Source organism: Ciconia boyciana, chromosome 22, assembly GCF_034638445.1.
Source record: "Ciconia boyciana chromosome 22, ASM3463844v1, whole genome shotgun sequence".
NCBI lineage: Eukaryota > Metazoa > Chordata > Aves > Ciconiiformes > Ciconiidae > Ciconia > Ciconia boyciana.
Genome location: NC_132955.1, coordinates 3,060,508 through 3,086,302, shown reverse-complemented (window position 1 = coordinate 3,086,302; position 25,795 = coordinate 3,060,508). Strand labels below are relative to the sequence as shown.

Here is a 25,795-nt window from a genome sequence, read left to right as displayed (position 1 = left end):
GGGAAAGCAGCTGGATTTCAGGGCGTTGGAGGGGAGCGGGAGATAGCGGTAGGGTGGGCCAAGGAGGAAGGGCAGGAGGAAGAGGAGAACTGGAGCCCCAGGGATGAAGGAAAAGGGGCTGGAATGGGAGAGAGGAGAGGGCTGAGAGCACGGTGCTCGTTCCTGCGTCCGTCCGCTCAGCCTCATGGGGCTGCAGAGGATGCTCTGGCGGCAGACGGGCTTTGGGCGTTGAGCGGGACCGAGCCTCGCACCCGACCTGCTACGGGCTGCTGGGAGGAGGTGGCACTGGGAGGGGGCGATACCGAAAACAGGAGCTCAGTGCATACAGGACCGTAAATCGGGAGGGCCCGGGGAGCCCCCGCTTCCTTCCCACCCTCCCCTCCAGGGCTCTCGGTGCCGGGGAGAGGAGAGGCAAGGGGGCAAAGGGGGAAGGGGACCCCGTGGGGCCGCCCCGGGCCACCCTTCAGACGGGAGAGGTGGCGGTGGACTCGCTGTACAAGCTCTCAGCGATGTCCCCACGCTGGATCTTGCGCAGGGCGGCGAGCAGGGCGTCGAGGGTGGCCGTCTCCTTGGAGGACCAGTCGGCCAGGAGAGCCCGGGCGGGTGATTCCTCCCGGGTGAAGGAGTCTATGAGGTCCTCTTTGTAGCCCAGTTCCCCGGCCAGCTGCCTCCACGTCTCTTCTGCGGAGCTGCCCAGCAGCTTCTCCACCTCCTCCTTCTTGCTGGGCGGCAGGTTGGCGTAGAGGTTCCCATCTCCCTTGGGTGCTGGGAAGGACGAAGCAGCGTTAGACCCATCCCCGGGGCACCCTTGCCCACCCTGCAGCACCCAGTTCACCCTACCTGGCCCCTGGGTGCTCTGGCTGGGTGGCTGCTGGTCGTGCAGGCTCTGGCTGTCCACCGAGATGCCGCTGTCGCTGTGCAGCTTCTCCCCCTCCGGTGAAGGCGTCTGGTTCACCGGGCGGTTGTTGGCCCCTTGCTTGTTCTGCTTGCAGTTGTTCCACCTGCAGGGAGAGGAGCGGGGAGGTGACAGCCGGTGGCAACGTCCCCCAGGCTGGGTGCAGGTTTGTTGCTTTGTGTCCCTTTCTTGGGACCACTTTTCCCAGGGAGAAGTGTTTCTCCTGCAGCCTCAACCTCTCCAGGACGGTGGCCGGATCGGTTTAAATTGGCCTTTGCAGCTGCTGAGCAGGCGCCAAGCTCCTGAGCTTTGCAAGGGACCAGGGCAGGGCTCCCTTCTGCACGGATCTGCTGCAAAAACGCGGCTGCGCTGCCGGAGCACGCAGGGGTCCCGGGGCTGCCTGTGGGTCCTCCCCACCCTCGGGGTGCCTCCAGCCCGGGGTGCCCGCAGAGCCGCCGAGCTGGCCCTGGCCTGCCCGGGGCCAGGTGCAAACCCAGCGCGCCGGGGATGAGCCGCTGAGCGTGATCGGCCGGGACGGCTGCCCGCAGCATGCCAGAACGAGCAGGGGCTGGGCAGGGGGGTTGCAATGAGGGCTCGCCCACCCTGCACCCCCACCCTGCTGCCATCTTCCTCTTTCACCCCTCAACTGCCTGATTTCTCATGCATTTTTGGAAATCCACCTCCTATCCACTCAGCTTGGTCCCCTCCCTCCCTTGTTGGTGACAGCTCCGGCTGGGGGACCCCTGAGTGGGGGGACACAGCCTGTTTCCCGCTACCCAAATCCCCTGCCATGACCCCACGGTTGCTGCCTTGGTCCCCCACCTTTTGAAAGCGATGTAGGCCACCAGCCCCACCACCACGGCCGCCAGGATGGAGCAGTAGACGGGGATGAGGTTGTCAGCGGTGCCGCGGCTCACAACGGGCTGCGAGCTGCCCATGATGGTGGTGACGGTGTCTGCCAGGGTGCTGGGCATCACTTCGGTGTTGAAGGGGTCCCTGGTGGTGGGCTCGGGGCTGTCGGAGCCCACCAGAGATGGCGTGTGTGTTGTCCAGCGAGGGTGGAGGTCTGCCAGGAGGGAGGGGAAAAGAAATGAGAATAATTAGTCCCACAGCCGGCCATGCCATGTAATGGGCTGTGGCGGGTGAATTGGTGAAGGGACAATGGTCTCTTCAGGGATCTTCCTCCAAAGGCTGCGGGGCTTGTGGAGGTGCCAGCTCGGCCCCATCCCCTTGTCCCCAGACTTGTCCTTGCAAACCACGTCATCCCCTGGCCCCAGACAGCACCAGCCTGCCTGGTCCCCCGGACAAGCTGAAGCCATCCCGTGCCCCGAATGGCTGATGGTGCCTGGTCATGGCTGGACACACACATGGCTTTGTAAGCTCTTCTTTCCCAGCACTGGGTTTGCTCGAGTCCTGCAGTTCTTCCCGCCAAGTGCAAGCTGCAGACTGAGCCCTGGGCTCCCATGGCTGGTACCGAAGCCCAGGAAAGCAGCCCCAGCTGCCTCCCATCCACTGCACATCTTCACCGGGACCCACGGAAGGCAACCCAGCTGCCTCCGCAGCTCGCACGGAGCCGGCTCATCTGCTGCCAGCAGCACCGGAGCCTGGATTTGCCCCTTTCCTGGCCCCTGTCTGCAGCTACGCACCCTGCCAGCCCGGCCCCAGTTGGGAGCGACCCCATTCCTGCCGCACCCAGGCGTGTCCCACGGTGTGAGTGGATACGTCTTGTCTTGCCCCGGGAAAACGCTCTCACCTGTGGCTGCCCCATCCCCTCCTCTGGTGCCGGCTCCCTCCCAACCCCCCCCCCACCCCTCTCCAGGGGCTTGTCCTGCACCCGCTGGCAGGGAGCCTCGTGGGGCTGCGCCACGTCCACCGGCCCAGCGAGTATGGAGCGGGTGCCGCGGCACGGAGTTGGCATCTTGCCCTGCTGGCCCTCCCGGCCGCGGCCCCCGGTCGGACCCCGCTGCCTTTTCGGAGCGGCGCTTCGGTGGCCGCCACGGCCGTTTCCGGCGGGGCCCCGCTGCCAGCTAACAAAGCTGGCCCTGTGCTCCTTGACTTATGGCTCCATTTACTCGACCCTTTCAAGGGAGTTGCGCCAGCTGCCCCCGCGCTGTGAATCAGCGGCAGCCGGGACAAAGCCCTTTTCTCCCTGGCCAGGCTCGGGGCAGGGAACCATGCTGCTACCGCCCAGGATCGACTCGGAGTGACCCCAGCCGTAAGCAGCCCTGCCGCTCCTTGGGGGGCTCCGCACAGCAGTGGGGTGCGGGCTGGCATGGCGGGGGGCTGCTGCCGGTGAACGATGCTCTCCCCCTTCCCCTGGGCACCGAACCCTGCTGGGCTGCAGGGCCGGCTGTTCCCCCGCTCTTCGGGGCAGTTAATTCCCATCAGAAAGCCATCGGCTGCCAATTTCCCTCCTGATGAAGGCTCGGGCGGCGGCGAGCACGGCGTCCGAGACTGGTGAACCTCTCGGCTCTGCTCGCTGTTCCTGGACACCAAAAGCCACCCGTCAGAGTGCTTGCACCCGCAGCAGCATCCTGCCAGGAGCTCGGCCAAGGAAGTCCCTGGAAAGGCTGTGCACAGCCTGGGGCTGGGCATTTGCAAGGGAGACGAGGGCTCACTGCCTCAGGAGGAAGCTGCGTGCTGCAATGCCCAAGGGCTGGGTGTCCCAGCTGGACACTGGTCCTATCCTCTCCTGCGAGCCCAGGGCCATGCCCCTGCCTCCCCACTGCTGTGGTGCAAAGGGAAACTGAGGCAAAGAGCACTATAGGAGACCTGGCGAACCCAGCTCTCCCCTCCGCAACGGCTCTCCCTGGAAAAGGCGGTCTTACCTCTGCATTCGGCATCCGAGATGGCTGTGCACTCCTTCACCATCACCTCATTCTCCTCGCAGGTGGTGCAGGGCAGGCAGGGGTCCACGAAGTTGGCTTCACTGGAGAAGGTGCCCTCGGGACACTCCTCACAGACCGTGTCCTGCGAGTCCTGGCAGGGGAACATGAGGCCGAAGCCCACCTCGCACACCCGGCACTCCTTGCAGCTCCCGCTCGCCTCGTCCTGGTAGTAGCCGTAGGCGCAGCGGCACACGGCGTCATCGGACTCCACGCAGGGCGCGGACATGCTCTGCAACCCCACGCACTGCGTGCAGGGCTTGCACGGCTCCGTGGCGCTCACCGTGTCCGAGAAGGTGACGCCTGGCAGGGGACAGAGGGTGAGGTGAGCAGGGTCCCAGCACGGTGTCCCCATCCCCATGGCCACTTTGCTCCCCAGCGCTGGCTTCATCCATCACCAAATGGTGCCGGGCTGGGGAGATGGGCTTGTGCACCATTTTCCCCCTCCTCTGGGCCAGAGAGAGAGGTGTCCCCCCCTGCAGCCCCCCAACACCACCGAGCATCGCCCAGCCCACAGGCTCCACTTTCCATTAACAGCTACACGCTTTCTGCAGCAATTCCCCCGCTCTGTGGGGATCCAGCCTTCGAGCTCCTGCAGCCTGGGCAGGTCTGGCTGCTGCCCTCAGCGTGCCCATCCCAGCACTTGGTGCCCATGTTCCCGGGTGAGCATTCGTGTCCCCAGCCGGAGCATCATCCCCATTTTCGACCTCCGGATGGTCCCTGTGGACATCCTACAGCCATCGCTGCTCCCCAGCATCCCAAACGCTTTCTCCTCTGCATCCTGCCCAGGGGGTCCCTCGGGGCATCGCCGCCCTGTGCCCCCCTCCTCGGCCGCGTGTCCCCGCCAGGCTCGGGGAGGCCGGGAGACGCAGGGCGTGATGTGAACAGGAGGCTACAACACTAATTGCTGACTCTCCTCTGACCCTGGGGCTTTTTGCTCTCTGGTTTCATCCTGCAGGACTGACTCTGCCGGGGAAATCAATCCTCCTCCTGCAGCCCAGCAAGCCGCCCCCGTGCCCCCTCCCTCCCCCTGCCCGCTCCCAAAGGTGTTTGAAGATATTTTTAGCCCAGGAAGATGGGTAAGCTCCTGTCCCGGAGGCCACAGCTGCTGTCCCTGCGTCGGCTGCCTGCCATTGATCCCCCCGTTGCTGCCGCAACGCCCCATCCTCCCTCGTCCGAAACACCGGGGGAAAGTCCAGCCTCCTTGATGGAGAAGGTGTCGGGGAGATCAAGCACAATCCCTCTGCTAGCCCTGCTCCTCGGGAAGTCAATCCAGCCACGTGCTAATCTTTCATTACCCGCCTGTCTCCCAAGGACGATCATGGGAGACGGTAATTCCCACCCTCAGTGGCCTCCAGCTTCCCTGGGTGGCCAAGGGGAGACTGAGCCATGGACAGGCTCAGGGCAGAGCTGCCCTGGTGCTTAATTTTTGGTTGTTTTCAAGATAGAGGGGAATGAAGAGCCCCGAGACCCTGGTGATGGGCAGGGTTAGAGGGACAGAGGTGCCGTCCCAGCCTTGGCCGCTGCTTTCCCACCACGGCTCAGAGCGAACCCTGAGCAGCGACAGCCATGACATTTCCACCCTCCCAACATCTCCCGCCGCCCCGTGACTGTGTCTGGGTGTCCTGCTCCTCTCTCAGGGCCGGCCCCGTGCCCTCCATGGAACTGCAGGACCCCAGGGACGAACCTGCCAGCCCCGAGCTGCCGCCTCGGCTCTGCCCGGGGGTGGGCGAGCAGCCCCTGCCCCACTGCCTGCCCCACTGCCCGGCCGAGCGAACACAGCCAGAGCAGCACCGGGTCGGCCGCTGGCGTGCACAGCTCCCATTAACCTGGGCTCATCCTTTGCGTTATTCTGAATTATTGATAGGCACCATTAGAGCGGGGAAGTGGCCAGGAAAGACATACGGCTGAGTGGGCACATTTTCAGTGGCAGCAAGGTATCTGAGCTGAGCAATTACAGCTGAGATTCAAACAGGGCCCCCACCCGTCCTCAGCGATGGAGGCTGGCAAGGGGGATAAATAAATCATGAGGCAGCAATCAGGGGTGGCTGGCAAGGGACGGGGAGAAAGAAAATTATAATAAAAAAAAGCAAGTGGCCATTTGGACTAATGCAGGGACCGTCTCCTCCGGCCGCCGCGGGCTTTGGCAGGGTTGGTGCTTCGGTTGTAGCAAATTTTTGCAAAACAATTTGGCTGGTGAATCGGAAGACATCCAAGGCGAGAGCTCGCAGGCAGCCCGGGGTGGAGGTGGGGATCTCGGCAGCCCAGGGCCGTGCCCGCATTCCTCCCCCGACGGCTCACGCTTGGCAGGCAGGGTGCTGTGCCAGGACCGGGGCTGCCTGCGCCCGCCCAGCGCCTGCGGCAGCAGGATCCGGCGTGAGCCCGGGTCCCAAAGGACCTTCTCCCCATCCCAGCAAGGGCTGACAATAGCGTTTGCAGGTCTATTCTCCCCACCCCAAAATCCCACTCTGGGCTCAGAGAAGAGCTGGGGGAGCATTTGCCCCCTTGCAGTGCCTGCACCCATGAGTCACCCCATGGTCACCCCCACCCAGCAGCTCCCAGCTGATGAGCTTCTGGGGACTAATCCATGCTGCCATCAATGAATGAATGCAAGGCTACGGCTGGGGCAGGGCTGGGGGTATAAAGCAGGAGGGTTTGCAGGGACTTTGTCCTGGTTGTGGGTCTTCAATTTGTCTGTTGCTCTCCTCTTTGAGGTGGTGAGGGGAGTGGGTTGCCCCCCTTGGTGCTGCTTCTTATGCTAGCTGCCTGATCCTGCCCTGGGGCGTACACCACGCTGTTGTGCAGCTGGGTAAGTGACTGGGACCCCACACAGGAGATATTCCCAAGCAAGGGGTGGCAGGGCTGGGAGCTGCTGGACTGGGAGGCAGGTGAGGGGCTGTGGGGGAAACTGAGGCACGGGGAGGGGGACTGGCAGTCCCAGAGCAGCTGCCTGGAGGCCAGGAGCACTCAGCCATGCTGGCCCATCAGCAGCAAAGCCAAGCAAGGCACAAAGTGCTGCCCTGGTGCTTGGCTTTCCCCCTGTGGGTGATACTGGGAGGCCTTGGGGCAGCAGTGTTTGCTCCTGGCTGCTCTCATCCTCTCAGGGATGGAGGAAGGGGCCAGACCCTTTTGCCCTGGTACTTTCCAGCTCAGCTCCCTGACCCAACAGAGCTGCTGCCAGATGTTAATCCCCCTGCAAAAATAAGAATGCCTGGCCTAGGGCAATGTGGGGCTGGGCAGGAGGAGCTGGGATGCAAACCAGAGCAGTGGCACTTGCACCGGCACCCCAGCTGATGCACCCCAGCTGATGCACGGGCTTCCAGCAGCGCACCCAGGTCAGGGTCTCGGTCTTTCCATAACCTCCACATCCCACGTCCTCTAGGGAGTGTGGAAATTCCCTTTATCCCCTCAGTTCCCAGAAAGAAATCAGGGAGACAAGCCATCTGCCAGTCTGGAAGTGCAGGGGGTTACGGGAAACTGGCTCATCTGAGCACACCCAGGAATGCACAGCAGCCCTCGGGATTTACAGCCCCGCACGCCCGGGAGCTGGAGCCTGACACCCAGGCCAGGTTCCCTGCAGGAAGGGCTCGTGGGGATGGACGGCACAGCGGATGCCCTGGCACCTCGCAGCAAGATGGCTCTAAGCCCATTGCAGCCCAGGAGGGAGCAAGGCTGCCGTGCGGAGTGGGGTCATCCTGCACAGCAGCCCCGAGCTTGCAGCCGGTGGGATTCAGCCCCTGCAGCCAGGTGCTGGGAGGGTAAGCACTCTTCATCGATTTTGCAGGAAAGCAGAGGTATTTTTAGCACTGCCCTGACACTGTTCCTGCTCTGTGCTGGCGCTGTTCTGCTTAGATTGCTTCTCCCCCCCACACTCCCCGGACTTTGCCTCCTCTTTGCTCCCCCACAGCCATACTCCGTCCCTTCCCCCTCTCAAATCACACCCCTGGAGCAATCTGGGCTTGGCTGGCACAGCTTTTCCTACAAATACTTGTCCTTAGGCCTTCAAAGGGTTTGCAGCAGTAAATTTGAAGGGCAGATTGCTTATGCCTATCATGGCATTGTTTAAACAGTAATAGTTGGACCACTTCATCTGTAAGCATTTAAGCAGGTCTCCAGCACACATCTCCAACCGACATTTATGAAGCATTTGACATAGGCAATGCGCCTGGAGCTGGCCAGGAGAAAACTGTTCCCCTCTCTCTTGGGGACCGATGTGATTTGCTTCTCTCCTCTCAAACTTGCTTTTATTTTGCAGTCTTTACAAGGTTTTAAAAAAAAAATAATAATACAGGTGGCTCATTGGGAGACATCCCCGTGGCTGGATCTGAGACCAACGCACAGTCAGCGTGAGGAGGGGAATGTTTCAGAGGCAAACGCTGGCCACGAGCCAGTAGCTGGGGAGCCATCGGCAGGGGAACAGTGCTGGAAGGGGGATCTACAAAGGAGTCTGGCATCAATGGGTCCCAAAACAGGGGGAGATGCCGCATCCATGGCTGGGATTTGCAGGGCAGATGCTTTGGGGAAATGCTGGAAGTAACCCTGGTGTCAGTGCAGAGACGGGTGGCTTGGGAAGGCTGCGTGCGGGGTGGAGCTGATCTGTGCAAGGGCCGTGCCCAGCACCGTTGGGCTGTGCGTGGAAAGATCGAAGCAAACGGCACAAATTGTGCCCAGGCAACACTTCCAGAAGGGAAAGAAGATGCACGTGGGGAGACCCAGGTGCCTGCTAATGCTCGTGGTCCCCAAAGCCGCCCCCCCCGCCCATACCCCATGCCACCCCTTCGTGGTCCTTTGCGGAAGGGAGCAGGTACTCACTGTCCAGGCAGGGCTCACAGACCGTCTGGTTGACCCCGCAGGGCTGCACCACCCCCTCTCCCAGGTTGCAGGCTTTGCAGCACTCCCCGCTTGTCGTGTACATCTTGGTGGGGCACTTGTCCTTGGAGCCCCAGGCGGGTCCCTGGGAGAGACAACAGAGCCGGGAGGTGACCCTTGTTATGGGACCCTCCCTGCAAGGGCAGGCGGGGAGGTGTGTTGTATCCTGGTGGGGTCCCGCTCTGGGGTGGACATCCCATGTTGGGGCTAAAGGGGGCTCATTAAATACAGGTCTTGGGAGAAATGACTTTCCTATGCAAAACTCTCATCAAGAAAGGCCCTGCGCAGTGCTGCTGCTGGAGGAAGGTCAGGAAAGCCCATGTCTCCACAGCCTGGGCTGGTGGGTATTTTGAGGTGATGTGGGCTTTTCTGTGGGGTTACAGTGTTGTTTGCCCTTGTCTGACATCTGAGTCGTCTCCTCTAAGGATGCTTTGCCATCCTGAAGGGTTCAGCCCTTCCCACCCTGGAGGAAGGCAGAGCATTGCCTATGGGCTGATGGTGGGGAGATCTGCCTGCCCCGATGGAGGCTTTGGAGAGCTCGGGCGGCAGCTCTGCACAGCACTCTTGCTGCACATGGGGATCAGAAATCACACCCCACGGTGGAAATGAAGACTTCGAAGGGAGCACCGAGAGCTTCAGCAATATTACTGTCTAACGGAGGTAAGCGTGTCTGCTTATAAAACCTGTCGTCACATATGGAAGCAATAAACATGCCACGAGCGGTGGGGTGAGAGCCATCCTGCACGTGCACTTTGCAGGCTGGGGAGCGGGGTGCATCTGCAGGACAGCTGCTCCCCAAAACACCTCTCGGCCAGGGCCGTGCGGTGCAGGAAGCATCTCTGCCTGGGCGCAGGGCTGCTGAGACACCCGTGGTGACCTGAGCTCTGCCAGGGCTCCTTTTGCTCCCTCTGCTCGCAGGCAGGTGCGTTCCAGGGCTGGACCATCCCTTTGCCATCCAGCTAAGCCTGATTTTTGGGGAAGAAACTCAGCTAACGCTCGAAGGAGCTCCCCCTCCCTGTGCATCTGGATGCCTCGTCAGCCAGTTGGCCACCTCCTTGCACAATGCGGCGTTATGGACTCGCTGTGCATCATCCGGCCCGGCTGAGACAATGGAGCGCCAATTATAGGCATCTGAATGACAAAGTGCTCCAATTACCCTGCGCTTGAAAGCATGTGCTCTCAGCCCCGGCGCTGCTTCGCCAGCCCAGGCTGGCAGCCCGCTCTGGCACTGGGCCCCAGCTGCACAGGCAGGAGAGATTTGGGAGAGGGGGGGCTTCCCAGCACCCCCAAATGACAGCTGGGAAATGGGTTTGAGGGTGAGGAAGGGGCTTGCTTTTGCCTCTCCTGGGGGACAGATCCAGCTCGTAGGGCTTTGCAGCAAACCTGGTTGGAGCTCACCCCGCTGCTCTGTCCCCTGCAGCCCCGACTTGCAGTGCATCTCCCCTGCTCGGGCAGGGGCTTGCCCCCCTCCCACCTCCCCACGGTTGTGGCAACAGCAGCCATGAGTGGGGCTGGGGGAGCAGCCCAACGTGCCCGGCTATAAATAGGGCTGGGAAGGCTGGGGCAGCGCAGCTGGGGCCGGCAGTGGCCAGCTCTCCCACGCCGCAGGCAGCTGCGAGCGGCTCCGTGTGCCTGTGGGGATGGGACCCGGCTGTGCCGCTTCCTCTGTGTGAAGCCTGGACCCCCGGCAGCTGACCCCAGGGATACCCTCTGGCCACATGTCCCCTCCCCATAGGGCTGCCAGGAGTGCCGGATGCCTCCCCCCTGCCAGGTCCCCCCCACTCCGCACTCCTAAATACTGTAGAAAATGCAACTTCCAGTCCCAGGTGCTGCACCCCCCCTGCTCTGCCTGCGTTTCCCTTTCAGCTCTCAGTCTCGAGCACTGAAACCCCCATAAAGATTAACACACTTATAAGAGGGGCACATGGTCTGCATTAGCCCGCTGAAATGTGCATGTTATTAACACAACTCCTGTTGACAAAGCCACAGGTATTAACACCATAAAGCATTTTGACAGCTGGACTAAGGAGGGGGGCACGGACGGAGGGTGCGAGCAACACCTCTGTAAGCTTTTAATTGTTTTCGGAGTTGTCAGTGGGGTTTTGTGTCCTAGCAGATGCCACCGGTTGAGGAGATGGCCTCGGAGGAAGCTCCGCGGAGCAGGAGTTCGGCGCAGCACCATTAGCTCCGGAGCCCTGGCGCAGAAAATCGCTTCTCACCGGAGCGGGGAAGGGAGGGGATGCTACAGCTGGAGATGGGCCCAGCGGCAGGCCTGGATCCGAACCGCCCGTGAGCCTGACAGACAGGCTCTGCCTTTCTTGGCGAAGCACCCTGTCTAGGAAAGGCCAAACCCCTGGCTCCGAGCAATCCCCAAACTTTGGGCAGCAGAGAAAGCCACGTCTGAGGTCTGCGGGTCCGGCCAGCCCTCGGCACGGCAGGACTGGGAGGGCTCTGCCTCTTCCCGTGCGGAGCTACCGGCCAAGTAGCACAGGTAAAGAGCAACGAACACGGGGTGCCCGGGGTTTAGGGTGGCCCTGGGGCTGCGGCCACAGCTGTGGGTGCACATCTGGACCTGCCTGTGTTATCCCACTGGGTGAGGGCTCAGTGGAGCTGCCGGGCTCCCCCTGTACAGCCCCCCTGGGTCGCAAATGTAATCCTGGGGGGCAGATCCAGCCCCAAGGCAGCGGGTGCCCCAGCTGGCGACGACTGGGCTCAGCCCTGACCTGGGGAGGTGGCTGCGGAGATTTGGGGGACACCGAAGCCCAGCCCAGCTGCAGCAGGTAGGGGACTGCCCGAGGCAAGTAATTCCCTGGGGTGAAATCCTTTGAATCCATATGGCTGGGACAGCTCTTGCCTTTCCTACCGCCCGCCCGCTGCGGCGAGCATCCCCGGTGAGCTTGGCCAGCCTGATCCCATGCCCAGCACCGCTGGTGTACGGGGGAAGGAGACCCTCCAGCACGGAGCCTCAAACACGGCTCTCCTCCTCGGTCTCCGCATAAAACCCCTAAAGCCCCAGCTTTAATATCCTGCCTGAAGGGTGTCCTGCTGCCTAACGAAACCTCTGGGACCCCCGTCAAATCCTCCCCCAACAAAAGCCCTGTTTCTGCCCCAGGTAGGTGGGTCCATCCCCGTGTGCCCACCCGGCTGCCCTGCTCCGGGCATTTCCCTCTTCCCTGGCACCCCATGTCCTCAAGTTTTTTCTCCAGCACACGCTGAGGCTGTGCCCGTCCCGGGGGCTCACGCCAGGGGGGAAGAGGGTCTCACCCTTCACTCTGGGCAGCAAATTTGCAGCTGAGAAGGTCGAAGGGAGATTTTGGAGATGTGGGATGGCAGGAGATGAGGGCACTGGGGGTGTTGGCGGCTTGTCCCCCCCCACACCTATTGGGTGAGGGCTGTCACCCTTTTTTCCTGGGTAAAAGGGATGATGGGGCTCGGTGGGGTGGGATCGGAGGGGCTGCACAAGCCATCCCTGTGGGTCCCCCATCACCACCCGCCTCCCCGGGCCCCCTCCCTCTGCCCCCAGAAGTGCTCTGCCTGGCACCCCCGGGGCCCCCGCCCGCCTCCCCTCCTCCAGCCGGGCTGCCCGGTGCCTCCGGGACGCTGGAGCCCCACATCTGCCTGCCTCGTACCCCCGGGACCTCCCGCCCGGTCCCCTCAGGGCTCTCCATCCCGGTACACGTGGGACCCTCCGTGTCTGCCAGCCCGGGACCCCCCGGGACCCTCCAAATACCCCTGCGCGGTGCCGCCGGGACTCTCCATCCCACCCCTGCCTGGTCCCTCCGAGCCCCGGTGCCCCGGGACCCTCTGCGCTCCCCGCCCGCTCCCCCCGGGCTGCCGCACCCCCGCACTCACCGCCGGGAGCAGCAGCAGCAGCAGCGGCGGCAGGAGCCCGGCCATGGTGCGCGGGGGCGGCGGGGCCGGTCACCCCCCCGAGAGCCGGTGCGCGGCCGGGCTGCCCTCCCTCTGCCGCCCACCGCCCCGGCGGCAGCCAGAAAAAGGCTGCAAGTCCCTCCTCCTCCTCCTCCTCCTCCTCCTCCTCCTCCTCTCCGCCCCCGGAGCATCACGGCGAGCGGCCGAGGCAGCACCCTCCTCCGCCGGCACACAAAGCCCAGACCCCCCCGGGGCCTCCCCCGGCCCCCGCTGCCCTTCCCACGAAGCGCTTTTGGGGTGCGCTCGGTCTCTGGCCAGCCGGCTCTCTCCAGCCCCCCAATTATTCACGCCCATTCATCCATCTCCATGCACCCTCCTCTGCTGGCCAGCCAGCCATCCATCCATCTCTCTCCATCCCCTCAAACGCCCATGTCCATCTGTCTGTCCTCCGGTCACCGTCTGCATGATGGGTTCGTTAATGATATTGCAGCCCCGTCAAGAGGTTCTGGGCAGGTCAGCGGCTGTGGCTGAGATGGGGTGACCAGACCTCCTCCGGCTGCATGGGACGAGGGACAACATCCCACAGGTGCCTGGATTGGTGACACCCCCAGGACCCAGACCCCAAGGTCTGTCACAGCCATCCAGGTGACACAGAGAAGCCCCCAGCGGGGAGCAGACAGGCAATGCCACCACGTCCATAGCAGTGGCTGCCTGTTCCTCTTAGTAAATCGACCCTTGGCAGTAAAAAAACTCCCATACTGATGTCCTTCGGCCTCTAAAAATCTCCCTGCCCCCTGCATGCTGCTCTCCGCTGCCCCAGTGCTTCCAGCTTTTTGCAGGACGACTCTGCCTGGCGTCCTGCCCAGCCCAGACCCCACGGTGATGGGTTAAGCAGCTGGAAATGTCACGGCCTGTCCCTCATCCTGGCGAGGCCCCTGTCTTGGTGCGTCAGCGCCAGAAATGCTTTTTGTGGGGCTCACTGGAAAGATGAAGTGGGCTTTCTGGTGGCCTTGGTAAGGGAGGGTAGCTGGAAATGGCCCAGACACGCTGTTGCTGGCCCCCAGGGTGGCTTCTGCAGCCAGGATGGAGGAGAGATGCCTTCCCTCTCCGACTTTGTCCAGTGGATTCGACCTCATGTCCTACTAATGCCAGGCGTTTCCTCACCCCTCCGGGCTCTGCAGGTGCTTTTGGGGGTCCTCATAGTGATGCTTGGTCCAGCCTTTCCCTCCACCCTCCATTTGAGCCCCCCCAGCTCCCAACGGCCCCATGGGCTCCTCCCTTGGGTCACATCTTCCCCTCTGGGCAGCAAAGCACCTGGGGCTGAGCACAGCTCAGCTGGATTTCCTCTTGAAAAGCAAATTATCGACCTCCCAAGGTGCACGAATTCCCCTGCTCCCAACCGGCTTGCACTGCTCCGATGGGCAGTCGGGAAGGGCTTTAAGGAAAGACCCTCGTTCACAGCCTTGCCTTTCAATAAGACTAAACCAAAGCCAAAGCTGCCGTTTGTTCTCCGGCACGGAGACACGGGAACACATGTGCGAACCACATGGCGATGGGTTTGCCGGCCAGAAAGCCATGCCGGGGCCAGGTGGGGACGGGGCAGGATGAGCCCGGGGCCGTGGGGTGCGGGATGCCCACCCACAGATCAGATGGTCAGGAGGGAAACGATAAGTCGAGCATCCCGCTCTCTTTTTAACACACGGATGAGTGGGAACGGGGCAGAGCTGCCTGCAGACATATGGTGGGGCTGGGCACAGCGGGGGGAGCAGCCCGGGTCTCCCACAATTAATTTGCCTTTGCCACTCCGCTGCAGCAAGTGGAAACCCAGCTGCTTTCCTTGGCCCCTTTGATAAATCCCTCCACCCCGCAGGGTTCTGGGCTGCGGCCTCCCACCGCAGGATGCACTTGCCAGGGACACAGGGCTTGGGGCAAGCGGTCCCCGAGCCCCCGTCCCTGCCACCACCCCAAGCACAGGTGCTGCACAACAGCCTGATGCCACTGTGGGAGTCACCCTGGGAAAAACCCAGTACCGGGGATGTAAAGCTGAGCCCGGCGGACAGAGACGGCCGCTCAGCTGGGCTGCATCTGCGTGGGGCTGGGACGGCGGCCAGAAAAGGTAAGTGAAAACTTCTGCTCCCATCCTAACCCTCCGCAGCTCCTTTGGTGAAGGCACTCGCTAATGCTTTTCATTAAATGCCCCGCACGCTCTTTTTTTCCTGTCCCAAAAAGGTTGTGGCCGTTTCCTGGCTCCATGAGATGACAAAGAGCCTCTTAAAAGTCTGCTGTCACCTCTTGGAATTAAAACCAAAGGCTCCAGGGGTTTATTTGCTGGGGGAGCATCCTTTAGGCTGCCGATGGAAGACATCACTCTCTGCCATATTGCAACCCCTAAGGTCAACCAAAAGCTACATCCACCCGCAATGGGCTCCGTGTGCCGGAGTGCAGCTAGTCACGCTCCCGGGGCAGCTCGTAGCCATGGGGGGGCCCAAAACTGGGTCTCGGCGATGCTGCCGGTCCCGCTCTGCCACGGTGGGACGATGCCGCGGGGGCTGGCACGGCCCTGGCTGCCAGCAGAGCTGGGGTTGCCTTGCTGAGAGCAGGTTGGGGAGTGGTTTGGCTGCAAGCTGCCAGTTTGTAAAAAGCAAAAGAGCTTTGGGGTTTTTTGTTGGCTCCCGACCTCCCTTCAGGCTAGGGCGGTCAAGCATCGGGGGGTTTCCCCGCTGGAGGGGCAGCGTGGGGCTCCCGGCTGCTTGGCTGCTGGCAGAGAGAAAGCTGTGCACCAGCGTGCCTCCCTCCCCCCAAAAAGGGAAGGTTTAATTAGCAAAAGCCCAATTACAGCTTGGTGAAATATTGCATTAAGTCCCTCTCAAGGACAGAGCACGCAGCATCCTTGGAGCAACCATCTCTCTCCCTCGTTATCGTGTGTGAGGTTCATCCAGGTCTTCCCCCGGCCACTTCCAAAGGCCAGAGGTGTCCGAGCAAACGCAGGCGATGCCTCTCCCCTCTCCTACCGCCCACGAGGGCTCATCAGAGCCCCCAGAAACGGCACAAGTTAAACACTCGGTGCGAGCTCCTGCCTTCAAACTTTTTATTGATTTTACTAAAAAGCATAGGTAATTACTTTCCCGACAAAGACAGTAACACAGTAATGGTAAGTTATAAATAACTATGAATAAATAATACACATTGGGAAAATATCATCCCGGCTGTTCACGGCCAGGGCTGAGAGCACAAATAAAGGGCTGCAAGGAAAAGCCTGGGGGGAGCGAAAGGGCCCCTGCGACCGTGGGCTGGGACCGTTTTCGGAGCAGGGGACGGGTCCTGGTGCACGGTAGAGCCCGGCTGCTCCGGTGGAAGGCGAGGGGGACCCTGCACTGCCCATGTTGTGCTGGGGAAAGTCTCTTTTGAAGGGGAAAGGGAAGAAATTTGGGGTGGAAATCAGGCTCTGGAGTTATTGCTGCTGACTTCAGCGAAGGGCTTCACTTTGCCGGGAGCTGTCGGAGCTTTCCTCGACAGACAGTCTCTGCAGGGTGGAGAGGAATTTGTGTCAGTAAAGCACCTTCTAGAAAATTCATTCTATTTTTTTCAATGGAAAAAGGAGAAAGAGGAGAAAAAATCATTTCGTTTGAACTCTCTAGGCCAGCTTTGCTGAGAAATTTACACCTTGGGCCACTTGGCAAGAGCCAAGCCCACGTCTAGAGAGCCGGAAGCCGAGGGCTCCCGCAGCCCTTGGGCCTCTGGTTCTCCTTGTGATCGATGGGATTTAGGCACTTAAAAGCTTTTAAGGATGGAGGCCAAGGTCGGCTCTCGTGCAGCAGGCGCACGGGCGTGCTCTTCGCTCCCACCCTCTGCTCGGCGCCTCTGCCAGCTCCAAAACCACCCATTTGTTCTCCGTGACGGAGGGCTGGGAAGATCAGCTCCATCTCGAACCACAATTTAAAAACTGCTGAGCACCTTCCCCGGCTGAAGCGTAGTAAATGCCGGGCGGCTCCGGGCTCGTACGCCCACGGCAGAGTTTTACCATTCAGGGGAAAACTGCTCTCTTGATTTAGACAGCCAGGGAGGGACCGCCGTTAATACCTCCCCCTTTTCCCTTACTCGAGCCTTGTGCCTGCTCATCCTATCTGCTCCATGCTTCGGATGCACTCAGCCTGCAAAAGAAAATGGGGAGTGCTCTGTAAAACCAGCATCTGTGCTCTGCAGGGAGTTATTCCCGTGGGGATAGAGCTCAGTTATTCCCATGGGGACGGGGCTCGGCCGCACCACGGCGTCCAAACCAGGCGGTTCAGATGTTGCCCTCCTGGCCCGGGGTGGGAGACGACACCGTCCCAGCACAGGCTGGGCCAGGCTCAAACCGCAGCCCCAGCCCTTCGTACGTACCGGGACGGATGCAGCCCGCTGGTGTCAGCGATGCCGGTGCAGGTGGATCAGGGAAGGATGACTCGTCAGCGCTGGGGATGTGCGTGGCAGTGGGGCGGACTGAAGGGCTTGGGGACACGTGGGGCACGGGGCCGGGTGCCATGTGGATTGGGGCTGCGAGGCCACCCCGGTGCTGTTTGGGGGCTCCGGCGCAGATATTTCACTTGGGTTTTGGCCTCCAGATACCCTCGAGGTGTGGATGTGACCTGAAATCGCTGCTGGGCACCTCCCTGGGGGAAGACTCAAAGCACCCCAAAAGCACAGCTCTAGGGTAGGAGGGATCCAGCATTCCCCAAGCTCACAAAAATCCCCTGATTTCCATTACTATCAAAGTGTCCCAATCTGGTTTCGATTACGCTCCTTGATTTCCATGCCTGTAATTTCTCCTAATGCCTCTCTCCATCCCCCCCCAACCTTTTTCACTTGCTGATCCCCAGCCTGACGGCTCCCAGCCTCCCTCCCTTCCTTTTTTTCTTTCTTTAACTGTCTTTCCAGCGTGATCCATCACCCTGACTGCAGCAGGGGGGATTCGTGGTAGCAGCTAAGATGAATCTCTGGTTCCTTATAAGGACTGACCGAAGGAATCTCCGGCGAGCGGAGACCACGGTGTCCAGGAAACTCGATCCCTCCTCGGGATAGAGCCACGGCAAAATCGTGAGACAGTAAAAATAGAACATGGTTTCCCTCCCTGAAAAAGAAGCAAGATTTTGTACAATTTAAAATAACACTGGCAGGGCCAGGCAGGGGGGAGAAAATCACTCCTCATGGCACATATAATAAAGGACATAAATATGTCCGCGGCAGCAACATTATCAATATTTTTCTGCTTAAGGTATTGATTGATTCCACATGCCAGGGGCAGGGCTGGCTTTCTTCTCACCAGCCCGGCTTTTGGGAACTGATTGATTCAGTTTTGTTGCTGATGGATCAAGAATTCTGCTGTTAGGAAGAAATTAATGTCAAATCCGTCGTGGCATCGATAAGGACGGAGCAAGGCAGGCAGTGCGGGCTGAAGGAGGACTGGGGGGGGGTATTTTTTTCCTTGACTCATAGCTGGGCTTTTTGCTGGTTTTATCTTTATTTTGGGAGTGGACATTTATTTTAATTGCTTCAATGCTTAGCCAGTTGATAGGACAGGACAGGACAGGACAGGACAGGACAGAATAGAATAGAATAGAATAGAATAGAATAGAATAGAATAGAATAGAATAGAATAGAATAGAATAGAATAGAATATTTCAGTTGGAAGGGACCTACAATGATCATCTAATCCAACTGAGGGATGCTTTTCCAACTGGTTTTCAGAGTGCGCGTAGCCCTGACAAGATCCAGCGGGGTTTTTTGCCTCCCTCCTCCCTTCTCCCAGCATCTGGCCCACACCAAGCAGGGATGATATTAGTGGTTGCGCTAGAAATATCACCTACTAACTCTGCTGTGCCTCAGTTTCCCCATGTGTAAAGCAGCGAAGCTGATCCCTGCCTCTCTCACCGATATCTGGAAAGATGAGCTGTTTATTTGCCAAGTGCTCAGAGATACTGGGGCTCCATTTATTAATTGGTGAAACTGGAAATGTCGGTTTGCAGATCAGGGTGTTTTCTGCTCTGCCAGTCCCAGGGCTGTTTTCAGGCTCCGTACGGGCGCATCAGCAAGCTGCCGTGGGGACGGGGACATCCAGCCATCTCGGCCAGCTAACGCAGCCCCGGGAGGTCGCTCAGCTTTGCCGGAGCTGGGTGACCATCCACAGCGCGGTCCGCTCTCCTCCCCAGCCAAAAACTTCAGAAAACCCAGAGGGCATCCAGGCAGCAAAGCTTTGCCCCTGCTCCTGCCTGCTCCTGCCTGCCAGGAAACACCCGAAGCTCCTATTTGGGGATGAGATTCCTCTCTTTGCTCCCCAAAACCTTTGCTACCAGAGTCACGAGCGCATCGGCTGCCACCCTGCCGTGGCCACCTGCACGTTTGCACCGGCCACTTCCTGCGGCTCGGCCCTGTCCCGACCCTCTTCCGACAGCAAGATCCATCGCTGCGGCTGCCCCGCTGCCCATCACTCATCCTGCCTCCCTGGGGCACCGGCCCTAAAGGTTGTGGGTCTTTAAATCACCTTCATTTTCCCCTCTTCAGGCATTTCTGGCAGTGAGCAAAGCCGGGGGCGGCTGGTTTGGAGCAGGAAGAAAGGGGCAGGGGCTGGGGAGGGGGTCTGAGCCCCTTCCTGGAGCGTGACGAGGTTTCTACGAGGCTGGCCTGAGGAAGAGGAGCTCCAGCAGCGCCGGGGTGAGGGGCTGAGCTAGCCTGACGGTTGTAATCTGCCAGGGATGTGCCAAACAGCTGCAACGCTCCAGCCCTATTTATTTTCCTTCTCCCCGGGGGTTCCCCGCGTCCCCTGTTCGGTTTTGCTCTCACTGAAGTCACTGGTGAAATCTTCATCGGCCACTGAGCGGGGCTGGAGGGGATGAAATGCTCCACCCTGTCCCCACGAAGACCCTGGTGCCCTCAGACACCATCCAGCCCAGCTCAATCCCTCCTCCCGGGGCCAAACGAAGCCTTTTCTCCGAGATTTCCTCAAAGCCAGCTAATAAATGGGGTAATAACCTCGACCAGATCACAGCTTCCTAACAAACTCAGACCTCTCCTCGCAGTGACCGTCCATCCCAGCAGCTAAAGCCCTTTGGCGCCGGATGGATGCGGGGCAAACCTGAGCAGAAGGAGCTCAAATATAATCCCGTTTTCTCCTTTTATACACCCAAATCACACAACCCGTGAGAGTGGAAGGAGAGAGCGGGGTACCGCGGTGTCAGAGGGCTCCTGTCTCCTCTGCTTTTGATTAACATGCAAAACATTTTGGGGCACTTAGGGGGAAACAAAGAGATCCAGAGAGTCGCATTAGTTTTCCTGGGATAATGATGTTGTCAATGATGTCAGCTATCGGGGGGGTCTCAAGTGACCCCCGTCGGCCCCGTTCCTCAGATCGCCATGTGGTTCCTCCAGCCCCGTCTCCCTGATGGATGGCCTTTTCCCATCACCTTTAGCAAGGGCAAAAGGTGCTGCCTGCGCCTGCCCCTGGGATTTGGGGTGACTTTGGCCTTTCCCTGCCTGGGGTGGGTCGGAGGATGCTCTTCCACCCCGCGGGGCGAGGAGGGGTCGGCGCAGCTCTGACTGCTGGGTCTCTGCAGCCCAAACCTTCGTTTTCATCAAGGGATATGGCTTTTTGGGAGCTGTCTGGCCATGTTTCCCTTCGCTGCATCCTCCGTGCTCCAGTCCACGCTCACCCCGACAGACCCCGTCCATCTGTCCATCCATCCAGCCAGCCAGCCAGCCGGCATGGTGGGCACGATGCTCTCCAGCATCCAGCGCTTTCCTCCCACACCCACCCAATGGTCCCCCGCTGCAGGGGGATTTGGCCCCGGCAGAGCTGCCGAACCGGGCTCCTCGCAGAGATACCGAAAGGGAGAAAAGGGAAGGAGAGGAGGCCAGGACTGCAAATGAAGCCTGAGCTGCCGCTCAGAGATCCTGTCCCTATGGCAACTGCTTCCAGCGCCCCGGCTGCAGCATCCTCTCCTTTTCATCTCCTCCTCTGCGCATCTGTGCACAAAAGCGGGGCACGAAACCTCCTGGGGAGGGTGGAGGGGGGTGGTGAGGGGCTGCAGGTCGGGTGCCATCGCAGGGCTGCGAGGAGAAGTGGGAAACCGGGGGGTTTCGGCCTGGAGAGCCGTGGGGGAGCCAGTTTGGGGGGCCAGCAGAGCCGTGACCCCTCGCTGCAGCCCCACGTGCTGCTCCGGGAGATGCTGGATGGCCAGACCCCAAATCCTTCCTTCCCCCTCTCCTCTGCCATCCCCAGGAGGCTGGTTTGGGGCCAACCTGGGGTTTGAGCCTTTGCATCACCCAATAGAGACCCCTCCCCTTACTTTTTCCCCAAATCTTGCATTTCTCCAAAATCTCCCATTTTGGAGGATGCTGGGGACCTTCACAGCCTGAGCTGATGACTCCAGCAATGGTCAGGCAAGCCTGGAGATGGGAAGCCCTGCAGGGTTTGAGCCCAGCTGGATTGAATTAAGGACTTTTAAGGCAGATGGGAGACAGGAGATGATGCTGGGAGGGCAAAGGCATTGCACCTGATATAAAAGCAAAACTTTTCTCAGTGTTATTGGGATGTTGTTCCAGAAAACCCACCAGGTCCTTGTTATGTCCTTTTGAAAGCATTGAAGGTTGGAGTCTCAGAGCTGTGGTGGGTTCCTTCCCGGGGCTTGGCTGGATGCATTACCCAGCAGCGATGCGGTTGGGAGAAATGCATTTCCATCCATCTCCCCGCAGGAGAGCGGCTCTGATCAGCGCCTGGCAGTGAAGTGCTCATCAAGGTGAAGCGTGCGGGAGCGTAATGGGGAGAGGGGCTTCTCTGTGCCTTCCAGGCTCATTAATATTCCTGTGGGGTATAAAGCTTCAAGGAGAATTACTGCTCTGTGCTGAGGGAGGGAGTGGGCTGGGGGTGAAAGATGTGGGCAAATGCATCTGCTCTCCCCTGGGCAATCCCAGAAGGGTGAAGCAGGAGCCATCATCCCTGGTGAAATGCTGAGCTGGGGCCAGGTCTGACTTCTCCCACAAGCAAAGCGGGTGCTTGATTCTTCCTGTATTTCATCCATAGGGGACCTGGCAGAAATGAGCCCGGAGATGAGGAGAGCACATGCTGAAGGCTGAGCTGCAGTGGGTGAGCGCCGTGTGCTGGTGTGAGACTGGGCTGACTGGGTCGGTGGCTCTCGTCCCATTAGGCTGAGCCCGCTGTGGCTTTGGAGCGGGTGCTTGGCGTGGCGGCCGCTCCCCCCGCCGTGTCCCCGGAGCCTTTTCCCAGCAACTGTGATTGAATCAGAAGGGAGCTAATTTCCCAGTCTGCTGAGATGATGAGGTAAACTAATTGCTGCCTTCATTCCCTATGCAAATCAGCCAGCCGCCGGCCCTTGCAACAAAGCCCAGAGCATCTGCAGGAGCGGGCTGAGAGCTGCCCTGCTCCCCCATTTCGGGTGGGTGCCGCTGGGCTTCATGCACTAAATTCTGCTGACCCAGCACCACTGCACGCATAGCATCCATACGTGCCCTGTGTGCACAGTGCCTACAGCTCTGTCCCCACCAACACTTTGCCCTGCCCGTACTCAGCCCAGCTCCTGCCCCCTCAGCTCCATCAACTCAATTATAGTGTTTGGTTTTTGGAAATGAACCATTTCCCAGTGGGTTACGGCAGGTTTAGTGGCTGTCTGCTGGAGAGTCAGCTGCCCGTATAGAGTAGAGCCAAGGAGGGAAAGGAAGGAAATTGTACGTTGCAAACGCCTTGTGCTCTGGAAATCAGGTGAGAGCTTTATAAAGGTCAGATAAATGAAGATCAATTGGATAAGGGTAATCTGATTGGGATGAGCAGCGCTGTCTCTGCGGGAAGCAGGCCTCTCAGACCTGCTGGAATTCTCCAAATAAGTAAACAACGCCGAGGACAAGGAGGAAATTGGTAAAGGCAATTTTATTCTGTCTTCTAGAAGGGTTTTAATGAGGTCCATAACATGATACAGAGACGCAGCTGGTGTTTGCAACAGCGGGCTGGGCAAGCAGGGGAGCAGAAAATCCACCTGGGAGAAGCAGTGCCTGTTTTGGGGTGAGCATCTCCTGGGTGTGCTTGGTGGATGTGGCGAGGCCAAGGCAACCAGCCCTGGGCTGCTTTAAATGGGGCTGCATTTTGGGCTGCATGTGGAGGTGGATCCCTCCAACCCCTCAAGGTCTGCACCCAGGTTTGGTGACCTGGAGAGGTCCTGTGCTGGGCCGGCAGGGGCCCTGCCGGCACCGTGGGATGGGGAAATGCGGGTGCAGGAGGCTTTAACGTCTTTATAAACCGTGGGTGGTTTGCTCCAAGGTCTCTAAGAGCTGCACAGCCCCATCCTCGTTGCTTTGGAGGAGCAGGGATGGGATGCGCGGGCTGCGAGGCCGAGCCTTCAGACTCCCCGGGGACACGCGAGACACGCTGAAAGCAAACAAACCATTATCTGCCATTCCTGTCGCCAAAAGCCTTCCCCTGCGTCTGCTCAGCCGCGCACAAACAGCACAACAAACAAGCACGTGTGTGCGGGGAGGGAGCCGCCGTCCCTGCGACTGCCTTGGTTTGGGGTTTTGGCTGAATTTCCGCTGGAATCGGGCAGGCTGAGTGCGGGGAAGATGGGAGATTTGGGGAAACGCTCTCGAAGCCGGCGGGATGGAGAGGAGGAGGGTGCGATGCTCAGCGTGCGGGGCGGGGGGTGAGCTTGGGGGCTGGGTTTTCAGCTGAGATGTAGGTCAGAGCCGGGACGAGCATCCCGGGGTGTAGATGCAAGGAATTAAACCAAGCCCCTTTTTCACCTCCTGTGCTGATCAGAGGGTGGTTAAGAGCAGCTCAGGGTGACTTTTCCTTCACCCACCTCCCTCCCCATCCCCTGGCACGGGAAGGGGCAGGGGACCCATTTGCCACTGCTCTGGGGTGCTGGTGGCCGGCTGAGCCTCCAAGCCACCTCCAGCCCACCCTCAGCAGGGCTGGGGGCCACAAACCCCCTTATTTTACCCTCTGGGTGCTGCTGGCGGCCCTGGCTGGGGAAGGGATGGATGTGGCAGCCCCGGCTGAAACCTGAGCTGTGGCCACTGGCAGTGACTGATGGGCTGGGGGCTGGCTGCTGCTTTTGAAAATCTCCTTGTTTTAAAAGCATTATGGCTCCCTGGCTAATAAAGCGAGGGATTTGCTGAAGCCGCTTGAGGTCCCATTTTCTCTGGAACCCATTTCCATGGCATGAATCACTGAATGGAATGAACTCAATTAGTTCAGACAGAGGCAGGAGATAAATCAGGGTCCCATTAGGAAACCCTGAGGTTAATTTATGGCCTCGAGCAGCGCTGGCTGTCTCCCTTCTCTCCCCATATGCAACCTGCTCCAGAGCAAGCAGAGAAGCAGGCTGGCATCACTGTTATCTTTCCCCGCAGTGGAAGATGCACTGGAGTTATTCAACCAGCTCTCAGACGTCGCCTTGACCAGATGACCCAGATCAGGAGAAGCGGAGCAGCTTTCCTCGCAGGGAGCCTCATTCACCCACTTACTCATTCATCCATCGCAGGTTTCCTTGCAAAGGGCTGCTTGGAAGAACGCTGTAGCCTTCCAGGAAATCTTGGCTGGAGCTTTCCTTGCAGCAACTCGCAGCGTGGATGCTGGAGGCTTTGCCCTGTTAAATCCATATATCGGTGATGAGCTCCTTGGGCCACATCCTGCTTCCCCTGCTTGCAATCTCAGGGGTGCTTGTTGGGGGATCGCATCCCCGTTAGCGGCAGAGGTGCTGCTGGGGGCTCTCCCTGAGCCCCCACTGATGGAGGCAGAGCTGCAGGAGGGGGGAGATGAACCTGGATTTGGTCTCTCTGGCCAATCTTTCAAGCATTGAACCTGCAAGTAGCATCTCGACAATGCTCTTAGTCATATGGTTTAGTTTCAGGGAGTCCTATGAGGAGCAGGGAGTTGGACTCGATGATCCTTATGGGTCCCTTCCAACTTGAGATATTCTATGCAGCGAGGTTGCTTGGTGCTCAGTGCGTACTCTGGAAGCTGCATCTTTACCTCAGGCATCAGACTGAGATGCTTCTATGAATAATGTAGCTGCTCTGGTCTCCTTCCAGTCAATGGAGAAGGACAGAAATCTTCCGGGGACAATTTATATCTTAGCTGAGCTGAATCATTGCCTGGGAAGAAAGAGGCATGTCGATCTTGCTGAGGGATCTTGAGGCAGCCAACTGCTCAGGGCAGTTTGGAAGGAGCATTTGTCTTTGTGCACACACCCAACTTCACTTGCATCCCTGAGACGGGATTTTGCAGGGCACGTAGGATACCTGAAGCCTGCCCTTTGCTGTAGAGCCAACAGGAAAGCCCTTGGAAAAGCCACTGGCCAGCTCAGGGCACTTGAGTCCTGGACCCAAACTTCTCCATAAGTGGTTTCCCTGGAGCAAAGGGCTGCCTGGGAGGTTCCTGGGGAAGAGCTGCTCCTTCCACACTTGTTTTCACCAGGAAGGTGCTCATGTGTCCTGCCAGAACATCCCTGGTGATGGTGCAGGGATGGTGTGCTCCCGGCCCTCGGAGGCTGCAGGCTGTGGTGGTCCTAGAGGGATCAGCTCTCTGGCTCGGGTGCCAGAGGTGGTTTTGCTCTGGAGGTCCCTGGTTGCTGTCACTGAGCTTGAAAAGAAACCACAGAGCACTAACGGGCTTTGTCAGATGAGCCCTCTCAGGAACAGGGCAAGCAGGGTGCCCGCCTGCTTCGTTCTCAATGGGCAGAATAAAAAAATAGATGGATGGTGCAGTTGAAACATCAGCATCCCAGGGATTTAATTACAGAGCATCCCGCTCCCTTCCTCCTACCCACTCTGGCGCAGCCTCGCGTTGCAGCCCTGAAGGCTCCGGGGGAGCAGGGGACCTTGGCAGAGGGGCCTCCGGCACCGGTTCCGCCGTAACCTGAGCGATGCGGTGTGGCTGCAGCCTCGTGCCATGGGGTGGCTGGTGCCCGGTGGGCAGAAGCAGCCCACAGCCCCATCCTGCGTGGGGATGGGCTCCTCTGGGCTCGGGGCATCCATCATCCAAGCCAGGTCCCTGAGACTGCACAGATGAGATAATGGGGGACTCTGCCGGAACACAGCTTTTCCCCTGACATCCTTTCTCTTTCTAAGAGATGTATTTAAAAACAAAAGAACCATGCTCCTCTACCTGAACCCACAAACTCAGAGCTTTCAGTTGGTTTTGGCTAGAGGTCTTTGCTGAGGATGGGAACGTGATCCACTGTGTCAGGTCCTGTCTCTGCAGCTTGAGCGCTTGGCTTGATTATTCCGCTTAAAC

The 25,795-nt window shown here is 59.6% G+C and overlaps 1 protein-coding gene across 1 annotated transcript; it reads right to left on the bottom strand.

The window, feature by feature from the left end:
- Positions 1-457: 457 nt before the first annotated feature.
- Positions 458-12,561, bottom strand: NGFR (nerve growth factor receptor). Its single transcript, XM_072886091.1, has 6 exons — positions 12,502-12,561; positions 8,593-8,734; positions 3,724-4,083; positions 1,718-1,961; positions 841-1,001; positions 458-765 (listed from the first exon to the last, which is right to left on the bottom strand). The coding sequence occupies exons 1-6, from the start codon at positions 12,544-12,546 to the stop codon at positions 464-466; spliced, it is 1,254 nt and encodes a 417-aa protein (XP_072742192.1). The 5' UTR covers positions 12,547-12,561; the 3' UTR covers positions 458-463.
- Positions 12,562-25,795: the final 13,234 nt, after the last annotated feature.